General features: G+C 41.2%; 1 protein-coding gene across 1 annotated transcript in view; it reads right to left on the bottom strand.

Annotated features, from left to right (window-relative positions):
• Nucleotides 1-1,105: 1,105 nt before the first annotated feature.
• LOC112466734 (brain-specific angiogenesis inhibitor 1-associated protein 2-like protein 1) overlaps nucleotides 1,106-20,590 on the bottom strand; it is a gene marked incomplete at its 3' end in the record, with an annotated part of 69,862 nt that continues 50,377 nt past the window's right edge. The window contains exon 4 of the mRNA XM_025035002.1: nucleotides 1,106-1,198. Within this exon, the coding sequence (XP_024890770.1) occupies nucleotides 1,106-1,198 (93 nt within the window). The remainder of the gene's footprint in view (nucleotides 1,199-20,590) is intronic.

The following is a 20,590-nucleotide window of genomic DNA, read 5'->3' on the forward strand; positions in this document are numbered from 1 at the left end:
AACCGATTTGATGTGTACAACACGCATTTCAAATCAATAAAAAAAAAATATGTTCCAGCATAATTATTACTTTCGCATATTCAATTTTTACGCAAATATTTAATATAACATACGTGCACTTTTTAGAAAAGATCATGATGCACAGTAAATAATGATCAAAATCGAAAGATCCAAGAATCAATCCGACGAAACGGTGGAATCCTGGTGAAGAATCCCCCCCTGACTGATCGGATTCCGCTCTTCTCCCCGAACAAATAAAAAGTTTGCTCGGTCGTTGGCACTTGGGAAGCTTCCCTAAGTCTGCACCTTAGTCTGCTTTAAGAGGCTCGTAAGCTCCGCACGCAAGTCGCCGACCTGAGCTTAATACGTACACTTATCACGCTGCAATGATCTTGTTAGCAACTTTCGTTCATCGGCGTCTGGAGGCGGAAAGGCGTGGAGAAGGGAGGGGGAAGGCTTTCGAGCTTAGAGACGCTATATTGGCTTTGGAAGCCTCAGAAAAGCTAGCTCACCTCGTTCCAGAGCAATGCAAACTTCGGCTCTTGAGAATGAGAACTGCTTTATTTGTGTCTTGTTTCGATGAAATGAATCGAACACAAACTCGAGCTAAGGCTCGATTCTTGAATTTATTCGTAAGAAAAACGTATGCGCAAATTCTGTTCTTACAGAAACGTTGCAAGTTGATTGGTTAAAAGCCATGTGATAGCCAATCGACTTGCAATTTTTCTGTAAAAGTAGAATTTCTGCATACGTTTGTCTTGCGAATAAATTCAAGAATCAATGGCTCGATCAATTGTTCAGCGGAAATAATTTAAAAAATATACTATATACTAATATTTAAAAGAAAAGCGTATTCTTAAGAAAATATTCGGATGTCTTTGAAAAGATAAAAGAAATGAATTTTCTTATCTATTTCCTTAATTATTAAAAATTACGAGGCTTTTTCAACCTCGTGATAAAACGCGAAGTTTTTCAGACGCTGACACATTATTATTTCACCTTCATTGCCTCCTCATCCATTTCTTCGATTTAGTCGAATGAATCGAAATGAGTTTTGTCTCGTGTTCACCGAATGAAATTGGTTAATTTAAAGTTTCTCACTTACCCACATCCTTCGAACCGCCCCATGTTCCCAGCTGGGCTTGACGGGCTAACCGGGACAAAGCGTCGACATAAACTCGCGACGCCGCCGCAGCTCCTGAAAAGGTAGCGACTATTAATTATGATCTTATTTCCAATTAAAATACATAGATTTATCTATTAATTTATAATGTCTATTTATAAATTCATCAATACACAATCAATTTTTCATTAATGTAAGAACGTTAAAGTGAACGCAAAGTTAAATAATGGAACAGTAAAGGTAATTATATAACAGAAAGAGGGCAACTTTATGTATGACCTCGACCTTGACATATGTTGTCTAGGACATGATCCTGAGTAACTTTTCCTTATAACTTAATTGTCGGTCATTACTTATTTTAAAGTTATAAACAAAAAAGTTTGAGACAAGTTTGTGTCAGTGCTAAAGGAAGTAATTTGCTGATATGTGTGCATAGACAATACACATGTAGGCGGGGGAGGGGCTACCGCCACTATTCGTCACTCTAAGAAAGAGAAAAATTACGTTCTAAAAGATAGAGTGAAATTGCACTCCATTTGAGTGAAGGGGGGCACTCTTTTCGAGTGCAGTACATCAATGTCCATAGGAGTGAATTATGTCACTCTACAATTTTGAGTGAAAAGTTTCACTCTGTTACAGTCACTTATCAGTCGATCTTTAGTGAACCATGATTCCTCGCATGATTCACTATAGCGTTAGAGTGAGATCCTATCACTCCTAAAGGTAGAACAGCCGCTCTAAAAATTTGAGTGAAAAACTCTTACCTTATATGAGTGCCCGTAAATTAGAGTGACAATGCTCTCTTTTGGAGTGACTATCGCAATCACTCTACTAATATATTAGTGCCGAAACTACTCTATGAAATTTAGAGAATAGTGAGCAATAAATTCGGGACCAGGATAAGAACATTCAATTCGAGGATTATTTTAATAACAAACTGGCACAACAACTAATTTGTTTAATATACTTTACTCTTTGGTCATTTTTGATAAATTAAAAATGTTTCGTGAGCAATAAATTCCAAAATAAAGTATTTTATATTTGACTGAAGAAACAATTCAATGTTATATATGTCATATGTTAGATTTGTATATTGATATGTTATACTTATATGTTAGATTAATTTTTTTTTTTTTATTATTTTGCTCTTATGCGGTTACGGTAATCGGGTACATTTAATTATATTATATAATCATTCAATATTTTCGATATCTCTTTGCAGTATTTTAAAACATAAAATTAGCAAAAAATTCTGGTAAAATATCGGCTTTTTGTTTACGATATTCTATATACATGTTTCTCAGGAATGGGGGTACTAATATGGTCCTCACTTTTAATAAATTTCCTGTGAATGGATATAGGAGCACTAAATTCGGGAACTGAAGTAATAAATTAGCACTTAATTGTGCCGTATACCCGAACTTTTCTTTAATGATGGGGATGCTAGGTTCACAGAGGTTAACATTAGAAAGTTGTTACCTCAACTGTAGATAGGAATTTTAAGTATTTTGTAATACCAGCAAGGCGGATTCAACGCGAGCAAACTGGTGTTTGCAAAGAACACGAGTAAAGAAAAACTAAAAAACATGCACACGCGTTTCTTCCTCTGTATTCGATACAAGAGATGGGCTGTATTCGATGGGCAAGATTCACTCTCCGAAGCGATCGCGCCAATATAATAAAAAGACCAAATGAGCCACTCGCGGTTATTAATGAAAAACGATTCCTCTTCAGGCCGGCCCTCGTTAGAGGTTATGGAGCAGAAAAATTGGGACAATCCGGGAAAAAAGTGGCAGGAAAGGCGAGCGGTGGCAGAGTGAAGCGGGGAGCGGAAAGTGGTATATATAATATCGGTGGAAATTGTGTGTTCCACCTCCGCGGGCAAATCCCTCATAAATAGCGGGCTTGTACGCTACCTAACAAATTTAAAGGACGAAAAAAAGGCGGAAGAAGAGGGGGGTAAATGACAAAGGAGAGGAAGGGACTGGTCGGACAAGGAACGTGCTGTATCTCTGGAGAAACGAACTTGCAGGGAGGCCGTAGAGTCGTTTTATAAGCCGCGTCTTCCTGCTGCGATCATCCCTCTTTGTTCCCAGCCCCTCCTCACCCTCTCAAGAAATCGAGCCGTGCTCGAAATGCGTTTGTTGTTTCATTAAAGCCTGGCAAGAATTCTACTGATTCCCGGAGCGCGAACGGCTACGACGTGTCTGTAAGAGTCTCGAAATTAATCTGAACATCTGTAGAAGTACATTTAAATTCTTAAAGTATAATTTTTAACATATTAAGATTTAAATTCTTCCTAAAAATATTATAAACACAGTTTTATTCCGATACATTTTACTTGCGTATATTTTTAGGACTTTTATGTTTATGATAGTCCTCAAAAATTCAGAATACACATCTGACGAAACAAATCTGATGCAAAAAATGAATAATATCGTGATTTTATTTGCGTTTCGGAGAGAACGCCTGTTGTCCTCAATTAAAATTCTTAAAACAGAAAATTCTACGTTCTTTCGCGTGGCTAAACGTTAAGTTTTCTCTAAGGTAGATCGCAAGTACAAGGGACGGCAGGGGGCAGAGAGGAGGATGCAGAGGAGGGTGCAGAGGAGGGTGCAGAGTTGCAGAGAGTGAATTTATGCTTCATTCGTACACGTTAGGTATACACGAAGAAGAAACGAGTGGAGCGTAAATTATGGCACTCTTGAAGCTCGTTCCACCTTCTCTCCCTTGTCGCCCCCCTTCTCCTTCTACCCGACCCGTCCACTGACCTCAAGTACAACGGTCGTTTCTAGAGGGCGGCTTTTATTTATTGTTTCATGCTACTGCAACACGTCATTCTTTGGTGCGAGCAATTTTATTTAAAAATTATATCATGCATAATACTCCCTTTTTTCTGTTCCGCGGTTTTTTAAACTGAGATCATTTAGTGTATTTTCTTCATCCCCACGATAATTGAGGTTTCCGTAAAAGTCTGCGTGCGTACGTTAAAAAACGTTAAATTCAAGAGCATATTACGTCATTAATTTAAAATTAAAATTTCCTTGGGAATTGTTTTAAAATTTCTGAGTCACGAATAATTGAAATAAAAAAAATCGCGATTTAAACTTCAGGAATAAACATAAAAACAAACACCATCTTTCTTGTTATTCATAATTATATATGTTGTATTTATCACCCACGCACACGTTATCAGGTTATATTTATCACAATTACCATTGTAATAAAATATCCAAATAGAATAATAATAACAGAATGTGTCCGGTTCACAGTTTCGTCTGGCAATAATTTCGCCGCGAGGCTTGTGCTTCATATCCAAGTTCTACGATACAGAATTTTGCGACGACATCGAAACTCGCACGTCGACAGCTGTCGCCACCATTTTTCGCGTATGTTTCGTTGCAGCCTCCAGCGAGACATACGTGAACCAAAAAATAGAGCGAAAAAGAAAAATACGATTTCCCTTGTAGCCGTTTCGTCTTTTCTATTTTTTTTTGTTTTTATTGCGGGACAAAGTCTGCGAGGAAATTTCACGGCACGGGGATTTAACTGTAGTTTCCCACATTGTTAACTTCAATCGTCGTTAATTATTTTCATTACCCATTTCCCTTTGATGTTTCGCGAATAAACTTCTTAAGTAGATTGGAAACACATTTTTCGTGAAATTTCCACGAAATTTTTAATTTGTTAATTATTAAAATTCTTAATTTGTAGAAAATCAGTTCTGTCTTCGTCAATTCTCTCGTTTACATTATTTAAATATATCTACTATTAAATTTGAATATGCAAAAAATATATAAATATCAAAATACAGATTAAGCATATGTAAGATTAAGTTGTCTAAATCTCCACAGATGTTAAATAAATATTATAGTTCCATAGGTATCCTAAAGCTTATATTTGTATAATATGTAAAATTATTCCATACGTAGGGGAGACCGGGGCTCGTTGGCACCGTTTTCACAATTTCGGCATTTAAGTTTTTATACAACTAATTATCATGATTAAACAGTACTAATATAATAGAGAGACCCTTTATCTACATTTTCATGCCAGGAACGCGCCTGTATACTGTATAGTTTCTTTGTAATAAGTGAAATATGAACATGCTGCATTAAAGCCAATTTACCCCGATAGTAGGGTAAGTTGGCTATGCGACAAAAGTCCATGTTAAATTAATGAAAACGTAATAGAAACACCAAACGGGTAACAGATACGTACTTCTTGATAAAGATTGTATCTTTTAAAGTTCTTTTTTAATGGTCGAATAGCAAAATGCTGTTGCAGAAAAACAATTGTAAACTATTTTAGATGTAGCTTTCTTCAACATAAAAATATTAATATACATATATATATCTAACTTTTATCAGCATTGTAGGTAGCGAATCACATACACAGATCTTACGCGCGCGGCAACAACAAGTCAAGCTAAGCCTTGATATGAGCCAACACACCCCATCCCTATATACGTTTGATTTCAGTCATTTTATTACAATAAATTACTGTTGTTCCTCAAAATAACATGTCGTATAGTAACAGAAACGTTTCTTTTAACTAATGATACGTCACTTTGATTTACTTCTCAAGCTGAAGAACATTAATACGATATTTTGAAACGCTCGAAAATTTACTTGCCACCTCTTGAATCAGAATTTTCTCTTTTTTTATTGTAATACTTGTTTGATTAAAATAAAACTTTGGGAAAAGTACCTATGTCATATAAGAGATATTTTGTGATAACTTTTCCATTGTTTTTTTCGCTATAAATACATAAACGGAACGCATTGCAAACTTGCCTCTTGTGCCAACGAGCCCCGGTCTCCCCTACACCCGCAATTATTATTTTTGTTTCACGGAAAATCTTGCGTCGGAATTTCCTCACGCAAATATTCTGTGTTCCAAGTACCTCAGGTAGCAGGGTATTATGAAAACGCCGACTATCGAACATCGCGGAACACGCGGTATAATCGTAAGCAGAAATATCCAGCGCTTCGCACTCCCCTCCCCCTTATCACTCGGGAATGCGTAAACTGTTTGGAACATAACCGGGCGATGGTAGTGGTGATGGTGGAAATGCTGACTCGCCTACCTCCTTGTTTGCGGCTGTTCCGGCAACCCCCGAGCGACTCTGGGGATTGGAAATTGGAAGCAGGCCGAGTTCGTCATCGGCAACGGACCCCATTGTCCGCCGGTCATCCCTCGTCTTCCCCCAACTGTCGGCAAACTTCGGACTGTTCTGTATCAACCCTTCACCGCAACGTTCCTCATCCAGCCCGTCTCGGAGACATCTCGATATCGATATACATGTATATCGGGTTATATCAGGTTCGAAGGGAGCCCGCACTCGCTTTCGCCAGATGGGAATTCAAGACGCAAGGCTATACTGTTCATATCTTCAGATATGAACAGTATTGGATATTCAGAGTCTTGGACATTTTCCAGAGAAATTGAGAAATTGAGAATTCAGAATATTCACAGCTTCAAACATTTCGTAACTTAATTATCGGCACCTTAAAACAATAAAAATTAGAATTTCGAGAATATGACATTTCGAATTTTTTTAAAGACGAGTCATATTCAAAAAGATAAATTTCTTCTTATTACAAAATTTAAATTTACTTTCCTTAATGTTAAAATTAATATTTTTAGGCTCGTGAAAAAATCAATTTGATATTTTCCGAACGTCCAACGAGACGAATAGAAGCAACTCCGAAATGCTCAACGCGTAATTAAGGAGCTGCTTTGAAGGACAGCTTCTTAGCTCGATGCGTCGTTTATCAACGCGGCGAGCTTGCGAGCTTGCTTAGAAGGTACAGAGATAATAAATGAACGGCGGGAGTTTCTAAGCGGCTTAATTGCTTATGAGGGTGTTCACCAGGGCCCTCAGACTGTCTTCGCCAAACGCAACAGGCGCGAGTGAACACCATCAAGATTTCGCGCGGTATTAATGTAGATTAATGGAAAACTTGGTTGTCGTTTTGGCTGCAACTTTTCCTATTTCTTCGCCGACAGTTCTCACGAGATATCGGCGATTATTAATGGACCCACTGACTTTCGCGTTCATTTATTTTTACAAGATTTCTACTTAAATGGATCTTTTACCTATTATAAACTTGAGAAAACTTTTATTCTTATTCTATATACAGGTACGATATAATTTTTAAAACGTAGCAGTAAATTCACGAATCTCATTATTGATGTCTAAAAAAAATCTTTTGATAAGAAAACTAGTTTAAATGAGAAAATCCAAAAAAAAAAGATTTCTGTCGTTGTCTTACATCTTGTTGCTGCATACAATGCTTATATGTTACTCAGAAATGTGGAAGACAAAAAATTTGTCTACTTTTCGAAAGAATTAAATAAAATAAATAATCGTAGCGCTATTAAAAATCTATTAAACGACGTAAATAATATATAAATAAACATAAATAAATAATGTAAAATAATGTAAGCATGTCTCTATAACATAAATGTACGATCTTCTCCGTGACCATCCACTTCTTCGTCCTTTATTTCTTATTTCCTACATTTGCACCCTCTTAAGACAGACGAGAGTCCTTAGCAAGCGCCGTAAATGTCCTTTCACCCTCGCTATCCTCGCGGTGTCCCGAGGGATAGTTTTAATATGAGTCTCGTGGTACTTAACGACACCAACGTCGCCGCCATGGCCGGATGTCGCCATGTCGGAAATGCAATGGAATGATGAAGAGAGAGCGGCAACCCCCAAATTCCAGCCTCTTTACCGCGCAACCGATCCGATCGAGCATGTACTATATGAACGCACATAACATCCAAGTCGTGTTCTACTTATTTGAGATGTCATTAAGTTTTATCGTCGGTAACGCTAATTAATTAAAAAATTAAAAGCCTCTTCAAAGACATACCATATTGTAGGGTATGGGTTAACGAGCCTTTCTGTCGCCCTTAGTTTGAGATTCTAGTACAAAAAGACCAAAACTCTTTCTACATTTTTTCTATCTTTCTAGATACGTTGTATCAATGAAAATATCATTCTTAATTTTGTAACATAATGGTTAGCTTATTTAAGTATTTTATTGTAGTGTATTACTACAGACTTCTAATATATTATTGGCCTGCTAACTCCTTCAATTTCGCTTAAAAAATGTCCTCCAGAAAGTATGTACAAAAATATTTCACTCTGCGTATGTGCATATAGTGAACGCAAGTAAACGTGCCATTTCCACATATGGCGGTATGTAACATCCTAACTTTACTCTAATTGAACCAACCATCTAAACTGTGTACTGTCTTATGTGCTTTTATTATTATAAAAGTCAAGTGCCATACCAGTAAAACGTATTATTTGTATTTATTTTATACATACGATTTTCAGACATTTATACATAAGAAGTTAGCAGTCTAGTAATATACAGGGTGTCTCATGACTTGAGGTCCATACATTAAAAGCGTGTTATTGAAGTCATTTAGAGTTGAAATTACTTAATAAACATATGTCCGTAAATGCTTCCTAACAGAAACCATTGAAGACAACTACAACCATTGAAGACTGAATATTTAATGTGAATATTTGAAACATTTTTAAATAAATACCTAGCCTTGGACTAATTTCTTTGGGGGCATATAAAGTCAATAGTTTATGTAAAACAATCTCGCAATAGGGATAAACTTGTGAACAAAATTATAGATGCAGCAACGCAAATAAGAAATTCTCCTAGCATGGCGCAGGGCAAGACTTTGTATTGAATCTGCAGGAGTTAATTTTGAACAGAATTGTAATACATTTTTAAATAAACAAGTAAAATTAAATGTCTTTTTTCTTTCCTTCTTCAAACATTCACCTCAACTTTCAATGGTTGTAGTTCTGTTAGGAAGCATTTATGGACATATGAATTTCAACTCTAAATGACTTCAATAACACGCTCTTAATGTAATGGACCTCGAGATGTGAGACACCCTATATAGAAGTCTGTATGTAGGATGTAGGTATTACACTCAAATATCGCAATTTCAAAATTAGCATAAAGAACAAGAAATGTGAAGTCTAGGAAATAACGATCAATAGATTAAGGGATAAAGCCACTCTAGAATTTTCAAAAAATCGATTTTTTTTTGTTAAACGATGCTTTAAGGTCTTAGAAATAAAGTACACTTGGTTTCAAAGCTCGGGAAAATCTTTATTATCCCTTTTTCGTAATCCGTCTGCCGCCGCGTTCACATCTGTGAATGGTGAAACTGAAACTTTAAGGGGATGCTGGAGACAGGTCTGTTTTACCACGAAATTTTCAGACACACAAATCTTTTGATTGATTTCACCAAATTAAAAATTTTTTGTCCAGAATTAAAGTATGGACGATAACGAAGACGGCAGGCACCAATTGCGTATAAAAAACAAAAAAAAATTAGAAAATTACATTTTTATTTTCGATTCTGCGGTCGACTCATGACAACATTTGCTGCAGATAAAAGTTTTACACTGTGTACGTATACAAAAACCTTGCAGCCGTCACGGAAATACAATAAAGAAGAATCCTGTGCTTGCAGAAATGAGCTGCGAGCTTTAGTATAAGAGAAAAGTATGTTAGAAAATTTCATATGCACATGTTACGCGTCTCCCCGAATTCAGCCAAAAACTCTGCGCTCTGTATGTATGTGTAAGAATCGGTGAGCACTTCTTTATCGACGCTGGTCGAGTTTGCCTGCGCTCTGTATGTATATGTAAGAATCGGTGAGCACTTCTTTATCGACGCTGATCGAGTTCGCCCGCGACTCCAGCATCCCCTTAAACGCGTTTTTCTCGAAATTGCTTTTTTAAAGTCGGGCGGAATCAGAACTCGAACACCTTTTATCCGATTGACTTGAAATTTTGAGTGAAACTTTACAATAACATTATCTTTAGAAGTACCTAGGGATTTTGCGATAAGTTGAACAAAACTTTTTTTATAAACATTTTTTAGCGAAAAATGAAGCACTTTTTTCCAACATGCACCATTCTTACTGTTAACATATTATAGCGTTTTTCACTGGCAGAACTGGTGCGCACTCAGTGCACATTAAAGCCGTTGTACACTGATTTAGTATCTAATATTTAAAGTAAAATGCAAATATTTCGACTGATAAAATACTCGCAGTACATATTTTACCAAATAGTGCAATAAAGAATATTGAGGATTTCATGATTTAACCCGATTATATTAAACATACACTTTACGTTGGTTTGTGTACGACGGCTTTAATGTGCGCTGAGTGCGCACCGGCTCTGCCAGTGAAAAACGCTATTAATACTGTTTCTATATGTACGGCGACACGCGGTCGAAATCGTGATGACATCTATACTCAAGCCGCTTAGTCTATGGCTCATCTAGTTCGTTCGTCAGTCCGATTAATGGTCGCCTCCCGCGCAGTACCGTGTATCTGTCGTCACTAATAAATAGCATCGCTTACGTTTATCTAAAGAACCGTGTCCCGTTCAATTCCTACTGCCCTTCCACTAACACTTACAAAAAATGATATTTCGCAATTCCCCTAGGTACTTCCATAGAAAAACTTATATATTTTTCAAAAATCTTTGAATTTTTGTTCCAGCTCAGAAATTATAGGAGCTTTGATTCCGCCCGTTGGACGCCTTCCCCAAAAAGGCACTTTAGAGCAATGGCTCTGGTGCCGCCATTTTGGCAATAAATAATTAATAAAAAATTTTTTTTTATACTTTAATATATAGATAATAAATAGAATTAAACCAATTTTTATTTATGATTATTGTATTTCTGAAAAAATTATCAAAAATTGGCTTTTTTTTGGGACTCTAGAGTGGCGTTACCCCTTAAATTAAATTAATTCGAAGCAATGCGCAATTTCGGTATTTTAAGAATTAAAAGTGTTGAGGACGATTAGTTTTTGCGCTTCTCGAGCTTTCTCGCGGGGAATGCTGACACGACGTCGGCACGGTACAAGGCGGGCCGGGATAGGCCAAACCACCCCTTTCTTATCACCTGTGCCCCAGCTCCGATTTCTGTCTCGAACAAGCTACCGGCGTGCGCGTGTATATCATTCTTCTAGAATAAATTCGACTTTCATACCTAACGGTCTGATTTCTTTGTGCTACCCTATCTCTCGCAACCGTGCGTTCCCAGATTATCGCAACAGGTTATGGGCCCAGGACGTGTACCCACTTGAAATTATCTGGAAGGAGAGATTTAGGAAGTCCCGCGGAAAGATCGAGAAGACGCGCGCGGTAACAGATCTCCGCCGCGTGGCAGATCGACATCGCGATCGAGTCACGGCATTGTCTGCCATTTTTCTTGACCTCTCTCTCTTTCTTTGTGTCGTGCGAGTTGAGATCGACGATGGCAGAAGAAACGACGACGAGGAACATTACGAAACTCATCGGGAGTAATTATCAAACCTGGAAGTTTCAAGTGACCGCCCTGCTCATTGCGAACGGCGTTTACGACGTCGTCTCAGGGAAGAGACGTGTGCCGGCAGATGCGACAGATGCGGCGAGTCAAAGTGCACGCAAGCAATGGGTGAAAGACAACGCGAAGGCGATGGTCCTGATCTCCACATCCATCGGAGAATCGCAGCTCGAGTGCCTGTTGACGTGCACGAGCGCAAGACAAATATGGGATCAGCTCAGCTCCATTCACGAGCAAAAATCCGCCTCGAACAAGCTTGTTCTTACCCAGCGCTTCCACGAGTACCGCATGTCCCCCAGTGACTCCGTCGTGCAGCACGTTGCCAAAGTCAGAAATATGGCTAGCGCTCTGAGTGACCTCGGAGAGAGGATTTCCGAAATATCGATAATGGCCAAAATTCTCGGAAGTCTCCCTCCAAAATATTACGCCCTGCAAACCTCGTGGGACAGCGTTGCTTCGAGCAGCCAAACGATTGATTACCTGCAGGAGAGATTAATCAAGGAAGAGAGCCGGCTCACGGCCGAAGAAGACCGCACCAGTGCGCTCGCTGCCGCGAGTACCGACGGGAATCGCAAGTCGTCGGATTCCGGTGCGAAGTGCGAAGGGGCAACGGAGCAAGAAAAAGGGCCTCGAGTGTTTTTATTGCCGTAAGAAGGGTCATTTTGACTATTTTGAGCGGAACTGCCGAAAGAAAAAGCAGGACGAAAACTTGGGCCGAGGCAAAAACAGTGCGCAAGAGGCCGCGTTTATTACTATGTGTCCTTTGGCCGGAGGCGACGGACGGCGGAACGATCGAGCCTGTGGACCAACCCGTGAGCAGGTGAAGAAGTTATTGGATGAAGATCTAACGGAGGTTTGGATCACCGATAGTGGGGCGTCCAGACACATCACTTACAGACGTGATTGGTACAGTGATTTTTGTCCAACGAATAATGTTTCCGTATCGCTCGGTGACAACGGAGTATGTCAGGCATTAGGCTCAGGAACAATCTTCATCAAGAGACTTGTCGACGGCGTTTGGTGTGGCGGACGTATCGAGGATGTCCTCTGCGTGCCGCAAATGAAGAAGAACCTGTTCTCCGTGGGTGTTTGCACAACCAAGGGATTCGACGTATACTTCCAAAATAAACAAGTCACGTTTCTGAAGAACGGCGAGATGATAGCGCAAGGCGTTAAGCAAAACAACGAAATCTACCGAATGTTCTTCAAAGTCACCTTCAAGGAAGAAGCGAACGCATCGTCGACGAGCCTTCAGACCTGGCACGAGCGGCTGGGTCACGTCAACAAGCGGACGCTGAAAGAGATGGCCGAGAAAGGACTCGTCGAGGGGGTCAAACTCACGAGCGCCAAGGATTTCTTCTGTGAACCATGCCAGGCCGGGAAGTCGCACAGACTTCCGTTTCGCCCGCGGGAATCGGAGAGGGCGTCACAACCCGGTGAGCTCTTCCACTCCGACATTTGCGGTCCGATATCCGTGGAATCCATTGGCGGTGCGAGATATTTTGCGACCTTCAAGGACGACGCCTCAGGTTTCAGGAAAGTATACTTTATAAAGCATAAATCCGATGTACTTGAATGTTTCAAAGAGCTCGAGAGTCTTGTGCTGAATCTATTCGGACGACCGATGAAGAAGCTTCGCACGGACAACGGCCGCGAATACTGCTCCAAGGAATTCAAACAGTACCTGGCGAAACGTGGCATCCAGTCGGAGTACACGGCGCCATACACACCGGAGCAGAATGGAAAGGCCAAGCGCGACAACCGGACGATCGTCGAAAGCGCTCGAACAATGCTCTACTCAAAAAAACTTCCCCTGACGTTATGGGCGGAGGCGGTGAACACGGCGGTCTACATTTTGAACAGGACTCCATGCGCCCAGACTCCAGGGACGACGCCATACGAGACTTGGACGGGCAAGGTGCCGAATTTATCTCATGCAAAGATCTTTGGGTCAGACGCATATGTTTATGTGCCCGGACAGCTCAGGACGAAGCTGCAACCAAAGGCGAAGAAGGTCATCCTCGTAGGTTACCAGGAGGGTACTAGAAATTATCGCCTTTTTGATCAAAGTACTAGACGTGTTTCAGTTGCAAGAGATGTCACGTTCAATGAGGAAACGGCGCGCGCGATACCCTCAGCCAAGGAATCCGGAGACTTCGAGCCTGCGCTGCCAGTAAATAAGAACGAACGAGTCGACGGCGTTGAGATGGACGAACCAGCGGATGACGGAGGGCCGGTGGATGAGATTCCCGCTGACCAGGCTCCTGGAGCACTGGAAGAAGAACCCCCGCTGCTTCGGGACCACCGTCAGCTCAGAGACAGGCAAAACATCCGACGACCGGACAAGTTGGAAGTCAACGTCGTCGAAGTCAACGCGCCTGCGACATATCGAGAGGCGGTGACAGGCCCAGATGCACCAATGTGGACGAAGGAAATTGAGGATGAGCTGCAAACTCACCAGGATAACGGCACGTGGACTGTAATGCCTCGAGGTCAGGACCGATAACCCATTGATGCAAAATGGGTGTTCAAGGTTCAGCGGACGACAGCTGGAGACATCCGACGTTTCAAAGCGCGTCTGGTTGCTAGAGGATTCAGACAGAAGGAGGGGCTGGACTACACCGAAACTTTCTCGCCTGTCGTGCAATACGACTCGCTGCGTGTTTTGCTGGCCGTAGTCGCTGCAATGGACCTCGAGCTCGTCCAGTTTAACGTGAGGACGGCACTTCTCTACGGAGACCTTACCGAGGAGATACACATGGAGGGTCTTGTCGTCAACGACGCCGGAAATCGGGTTTGTAAACTTAACAAATCACTATATGGTTTAAAACAAGCTTCTAGGTGCTGGAACAAGAAGTTTTCGGACTTCTTGAAGCGGTTTAACCTGGTGGAAAGCATCGCCGACCCGTGCGTATTTTACGGTTATATCAAAGGGATTGCGGTCTACTTGGCACTGTACGTCGACGACGGACTGCTGGCTGCAAAATCCCGAGAAGTGTTCGACGCAATAATCTGTGCCCTGCGCAAGGCCTTCGAGATCACGCTTGGAGACGGGAGCGTCTTCGTCGGATTGCAGATCGAGTGAAACAGGCAAGATTGCACCATCTTTATCCACCAAGAAGCTTATGTTACGCGATTGATAAATAAATTTTTAATGACCGAGGCTAAAACCACGAGTGTACCCGCCGACCCGCATGCTCCGTTAATTCCGGCCGAAAGGAATGATTTTCCTTGCGTCGAAGTACCTTTTCAAGAAGCGGTTGGGTCGTTAATGTTTTTAGCCATGGTCTCGCGCCCTGACATTGCGTTTGCGGTAAACGCTGTCAGTCGTCATTTAAATCGGCATAACAATAGTCACTGGCAGGCTGTTAAGAGAATTTTCAGGTATCTGCTAGGAACGCCTAATCTAGGTATTATGTACGGAAACGGCGGGGGCGAGCTTCAGCTAGAAGGATACTCCGATGCAGATTACGCCAGTGATCTTGAGACCAGAAGGTCGACAACGGGATACGTTTTCATCCTGGCCGGCGGGCCAGTGTCGTGGACATCCCAACGGCAGAAGCTCGTCACGCTCAGTACAACGGAAGCGGAATATGTCGCGGCCGCAGCCGCTGCGAAAGAAGCCGTATGGCTTCGAAGATTGTTAAGTGATCTCGGATGTCAGTGTCGAGATGCCACCACTCTTTTTGTCGATAATCAAAGCACGATCCGATTAGCAAAGAATTCCGAGTTTCATCAACGAACTAAGCACATTGACATTCGACATCATTATATTCGAGAAAGAGATCATGATTCTGAACTCTATGTGAACTACATACCGACCGCTCTTCAGCGAGCGGACATTTTTACGAAACCTCTGCCGAAGGATCGTTTTAAAACTCTCGCATTAAGTATAGGGTTAACGAATCGCTCAAACGGCGGGAGTGTTGAGGACGATTAGTTTTCGCGCTTCTCGAGCTTTCTTGCGAGGAATGCTGACACGAGGTTGGCACGAGGCGGGCCGGGATAGGCCAAACCACCCCTCTCTTATCACCTGTGCCCCTGCTCCGATTTCTGTCTCGAACAAGCTACCGGCGTGCGCGTGTATATCATTCTTCTAGAATAAATTTGACTTTCATACCTATATAACGGTCTGATTTCTCTGTGCTACCCTATCTCTCGCAACCGTGCGTTCCCAGATTATCGCAACAGAAAGTATATAAAAAATAAAAATGTGTTCGCGTAACTATGGGCGCGGCAAGGGACCTACATAAAAAAGAGAAATTAATTTAAAAAAAGACGGGGAAGAGAGAGAAGGGAAAAAGGAAAAAATAATAGACGCCAAGCGGCGATCTGGTGACGCCGCCATTTTGCATTCCGGAAGTGAATACCGCGGCGGGCGATAATCGTGAATTAAGAGGCGCCGACTAATCGACACACCCACCCTTTCAATTTCCACCCCTGGCTTGTAAAACAGCGCCCTCGCCGTGTCGCGAGAAGGAGGGACGAGAGTGAAAGAGAGAAGGAGGAAGAGGGAGCGTCTCCGATGATTACGGTTTGCCGAGTTGTTTGCATTTAGGAAGCCATCAACGCTTAATCGCATTCCTTCCCGCCTCGGGAAATTGCAGTTTTCGGTGACGAAAACGGTAAAGGGAAAGTAAGGGGGGCGAAAAAGGTGGAGGAGCGGTTACAACAACGCACTTTTATATTAGTCGGCCCCCGCGACGCGGTGTAAAAAGTAGCGACGCGGAATTCCGTCGGCGCGATTGCATAGAAAACGCGATGTAAAGTTTTAAATATTTTTGCCAGCGAGCGAATAAATTTTGCAAATAGCAGCATCGCATTACTCTTTTGCCTGAGCTTACAAGAGAATTCGACCCTCTCGCATTCCCTCTTTTTTTCAGCAAAATTCATGACAATAAATTGCAGCGACAGCGTCGAGCGCACCGTAATTATAAATCAAAATAATAGCAGAATAATCCAAATGGTGCAGCACGAGAATCTACGTCGAGTAATCCTTCTCGCGTCATCCAGTTCACCTGGCATAAATATCTTGCTTTTACCAGAGCACCCAGTATACCAAGAGAACGTACTGGTTAGAGGCTCTCATGAGCGGAATGCTTGGCGCGGAAATAAACCGCAGGGGTGAGAAAAAGACAGGACAGTCCTTCGAGAGGGAATAATGAAATTAGAAGCGTCTGCCACCCCGACCGCAACAAGAGACGGGGGAGGGGGAGGGGGAAGGGGGCAGTGAGTGAAAAGGGCAGGGGAAAACTGAAGGGAGGTTGCCCGGAAGCGTCGTCGGGGTTGAGCAAAAATAATTGAATCGCACAGCGTGGGGGCTGCACTGTCCAGAATAAAGTTTACGTTTCAACCACCCTTCTCCCCCTTTAGCAGCCACCGCTCTTCCCCCATTCCTATCGCTGTGTACTTTAACCGTGCCTTTACCTTTCCTTCGTCTCCCCTCTTCTTCTCCTTTCCTACGAAAGCGCGCAACCCCTCGACCGCCACCCTGTTGTCTCATATTTCCATTTTTCTTCTGGAATTTCCAAGAGGTGACCGCCCTTCGCTCCCTTCTGCACTAGCCCTCCCGTGCGATTCCCATGAGGTTGCAGTGGAATAATAAAGGAACGGAATGACTTTGAGATGGATGAGGGCCACTCCTTTGCACTTTTGCTTGTAACATTGTTTTTGTTTTCGCGGTTTCTGACAGTATCAGCTATTTTCTCCGATAGCGCACACTATAAAATTCGAACAATTTTTTACCTTTAAGCAAATAAAATTTCTAACAAATTAAAGCATGAGAATCGTCACACTGAGAAAAAAAAAAGGTAGATTCAAAGAAATATTATTTGATTCAACTAAATGCAGCGGTCACGGGCTGTCAAGCTAACATTTGTTAATTCAAAAAATATATTATTGTATATTTAAATAGATTCAGAATTTCTTGATATTACTCACGTATATTGATTTAAATATATTAATATTTGCATTAAACAAATCACTACAACTAAACGAGTTTAGTCAAATTTACAACATTTTTTTTTCTCTCTCTCTCAGTGCATGTATCTATATAATATATATGTAAAAGAAATATAGAAAAACCGAGAAATATTAAAAACTTAACGTGTAAAATAGAAGGGAAAAAACGTAAAAAATTTCATTAATCTTAAAAACTACGAGATAATTATACTTTTCTGTTATTAATTCTTCCACATATTTTTCACACTTAGCATAGAAAGTTTCATTATTGTGTAGCTATTTTCGCGGAGATATCGGTTCTCGTGTAAATATAACTCCACGCTGCTTCGTTGCTTCACGAATCCGGGAGAGAGGGCAGAAATGAAGAAAGAATTGGAGATGATTTATGGGGTGCATGCAGATGCCGACGTAACAATATTATTGTAAACTTTGCGATTGCGTCATTGTTGAAGTGCCGGGAGGTGGGTCCATCGAGCAAACGCGCAAATAATGGAGGTAGCTCACGTTTATTTGCGCCCGTCTTCCTCACCAGGGGGATCGTATATTTTCACGAGCAGACACCCCGATACACAAAGGGTCGAAGAACGCGACGCGACTCCAAAAATGAGAAAAGAATGAGCAGCAGTCGCAGCCATGTTTCGTAACGTATCAAGAAGACCTCAAGTCATTATTGATATAATCAAAATATAATTCTGATAGGTAACCTAGAAAATTGAGATTTCACATTCATGGAAATAATTATCGTGCGCGGGATAAATTATGAGAACCGTCATCAACCACTAAGATACCGAAGTAATCAGCGAACAAAATATATAATTAATGTAAATTAAAGACTTTATTTTCATTTTCTCTCGTTTCGTAATATTTGCATATTTCTGCGGTTTATAAAACGGAAGAAAGCCCACGGAAAGAAAAAATGGCGGCTATCTCGGAAGAAAGTTGTCGAAGGAAGTGGAGAAGATCGAAAAAAACGCGCGATATCGCGAAGGATAATATTTAAGGATTATTCCGTCTAGAACGCCATTAATATTCCGATCCATTAATATCGCTCAGCCGGCAAATTGGATTAAAGGGAATCTATTTAAAGGGATATTAGAGGACCGTATCGCGGAGGGCCGGTCTTCCGTGATTTCTTTTCACTTCGCGGACGAACGAGAGATAAATCGAATTCCTCGAATAGATGACATTCATTATTGAATATTAATGACCTTTCGTTCAACAACTCTGATTGTTGCAACCTTGTTTTCATTATTTATTACTGTAATTTTTGAATATTATATTGTAATTAGAACAAAATTAATCTCCATCTTCCTCTTTCGTCAGGAAAAATCACGTTGCAGCATTTCGTCGCAAAACCATGAACTGTTAGAACATCGCAATTAGTACAAATAAATATAAAATCCGCTATTATTGCAAATTTTCTCGCGAGTTTCGTGGCGATGAACAATAATTGTGTGCGTGTAAAGTCGATACCTCTTGTAATTGATAGCGTGAGGGGAAAGTTTCTTACCTGAGCGCGACGATGTACAGAGCTATTAATTTCCGGAAAGAAATAAAAATAAACGTGTGTTCGCCACGCGCGTTAGAAGTGAAACTTCTGAAAGGCAAAGCTTTGCCATAACTTTTCTGAAATTAATACAAAAACAATACAACGGAATTAGTCACTCCACGCAGCCGCCCGCAACTCGAAAATGTGTTACACGCAGTTCTCACTATATCCGTCTCGCCAGTGCCGTACGCCTGATCGAATTTACGTGACGCGTTTTCGAGTCGCAAAATCGAACTTACCGATCTAAAAGAAGTTTCACTTTGTACGACTGTTGGTCGAATTTTCGTGACACTTTTTTGTGACGTTTTTTCGTGTCGCACAATCGAACTTATTATCGCGCCAAAGAAGTTTCATTTCGTACGCCTATTGGTCGAATTTTCGTTACACTTTCGAGTTTCGTGTCGCAAAATCGAACTTACTACCGTGTTAAAAGAAGGAGTCGTCTCGCCAATGCCGTACGCTTATTGGTCGAATTTTCGTTACACTTTTTGTGTTGTAAAATTTGTGACGCTTTTTCGTGTCGCAAAATCAAACTCACTACTGTGCCTAAAGAAGTTTCACTTCAATAACTTTCCGCGCAGGAACACAGACACTCACATTGGGTGTCTATCGGTTGATATTAATAACCATCGCGCCGATAATAACCATCGCAAAAATTAAATTGAATTCCAAACATGTTCGCTTGTGGTGGACGAAAGGAGGAGGAGGTAAAGGAGAGCGTGGGCTGAAATGGGATCGAACTTCCTATTCCAGGGACGACACGTCCTAGGTCGGGGTTAATTAGTGGCGCGGAACGCCGCGATTAGCTGGACGCGATCGATCCGTAGCTGCGTGACGGTTCCATTAGCACACCTGGTATGCAGGTCCGGTCGGACACGGATACGTAAGGTATTCGCTATTAAGGGGAAATACGAGCGGATTCCGGGTGATACTACAGCGGAAACTCCATTTACCGCTTCTTGTATGCGTATGCGCGCGCATTATCGCGATATCATCAGCATCGCGATATCATGAATTCAGCGAGCGAAACTCCATGCAAGTCAAGCGCGAGCCGTTTAGATCGAAATTAGCAAAAAGTCTGTGAGTCAGTAACTTCACGCGTATTTCTTAGAAATGCAAAACGACATACATTTTTCCAATTAACTGCCACTGTATAATTAGGTAACTTTGCCCCTAACGCCGTTTTTACATCAACATATTTCAATGCTATTTAATTATATTTATTCTTCATCCAAACACAATAATAAAGTCTTTTCAAAAGATCTTCCCAAAGAGTCGGCAATCAGACATTCCCCTATAGATCGCCAACTACGAATTAACTCGTATTCGACATTCAACGTGTTAACAGTGTTGACATAAATGCATTAGCTTATTTAGAGTTTACTTCTGTTGAATCATCCGACTCGTGAGTTTCATAGCAATTGCGAGCGATGATTGCGCCATTGCGCGCATATACCTTTCTAATCGAAAGATGTGCTATTTATCAGGATCAATGTTTCTCCTAACAGATAGCGTTACAGGAAAATTTGAAACAAGTGGCTTCTCAGGAACAAGGTCTTGCCC

This window comes from Temnothorax curvispinosus, unplaced genomic scaffold (assembly GCF_003070985.1).
Source record: "Temnothorax curvispinosus isolate PA1 unplaced genomic scaffold, ASM307098v1 QBEX01016525.1, whole genome shotgun sequence".
Classification (NCBI taxonomy): domain Eukaryota; kingdom Metazoa; phylum Arthropoda; class Insecta; order Hymenoptera; family Formicidae; genus Temnothorax; species Temnothorax curvispinosus.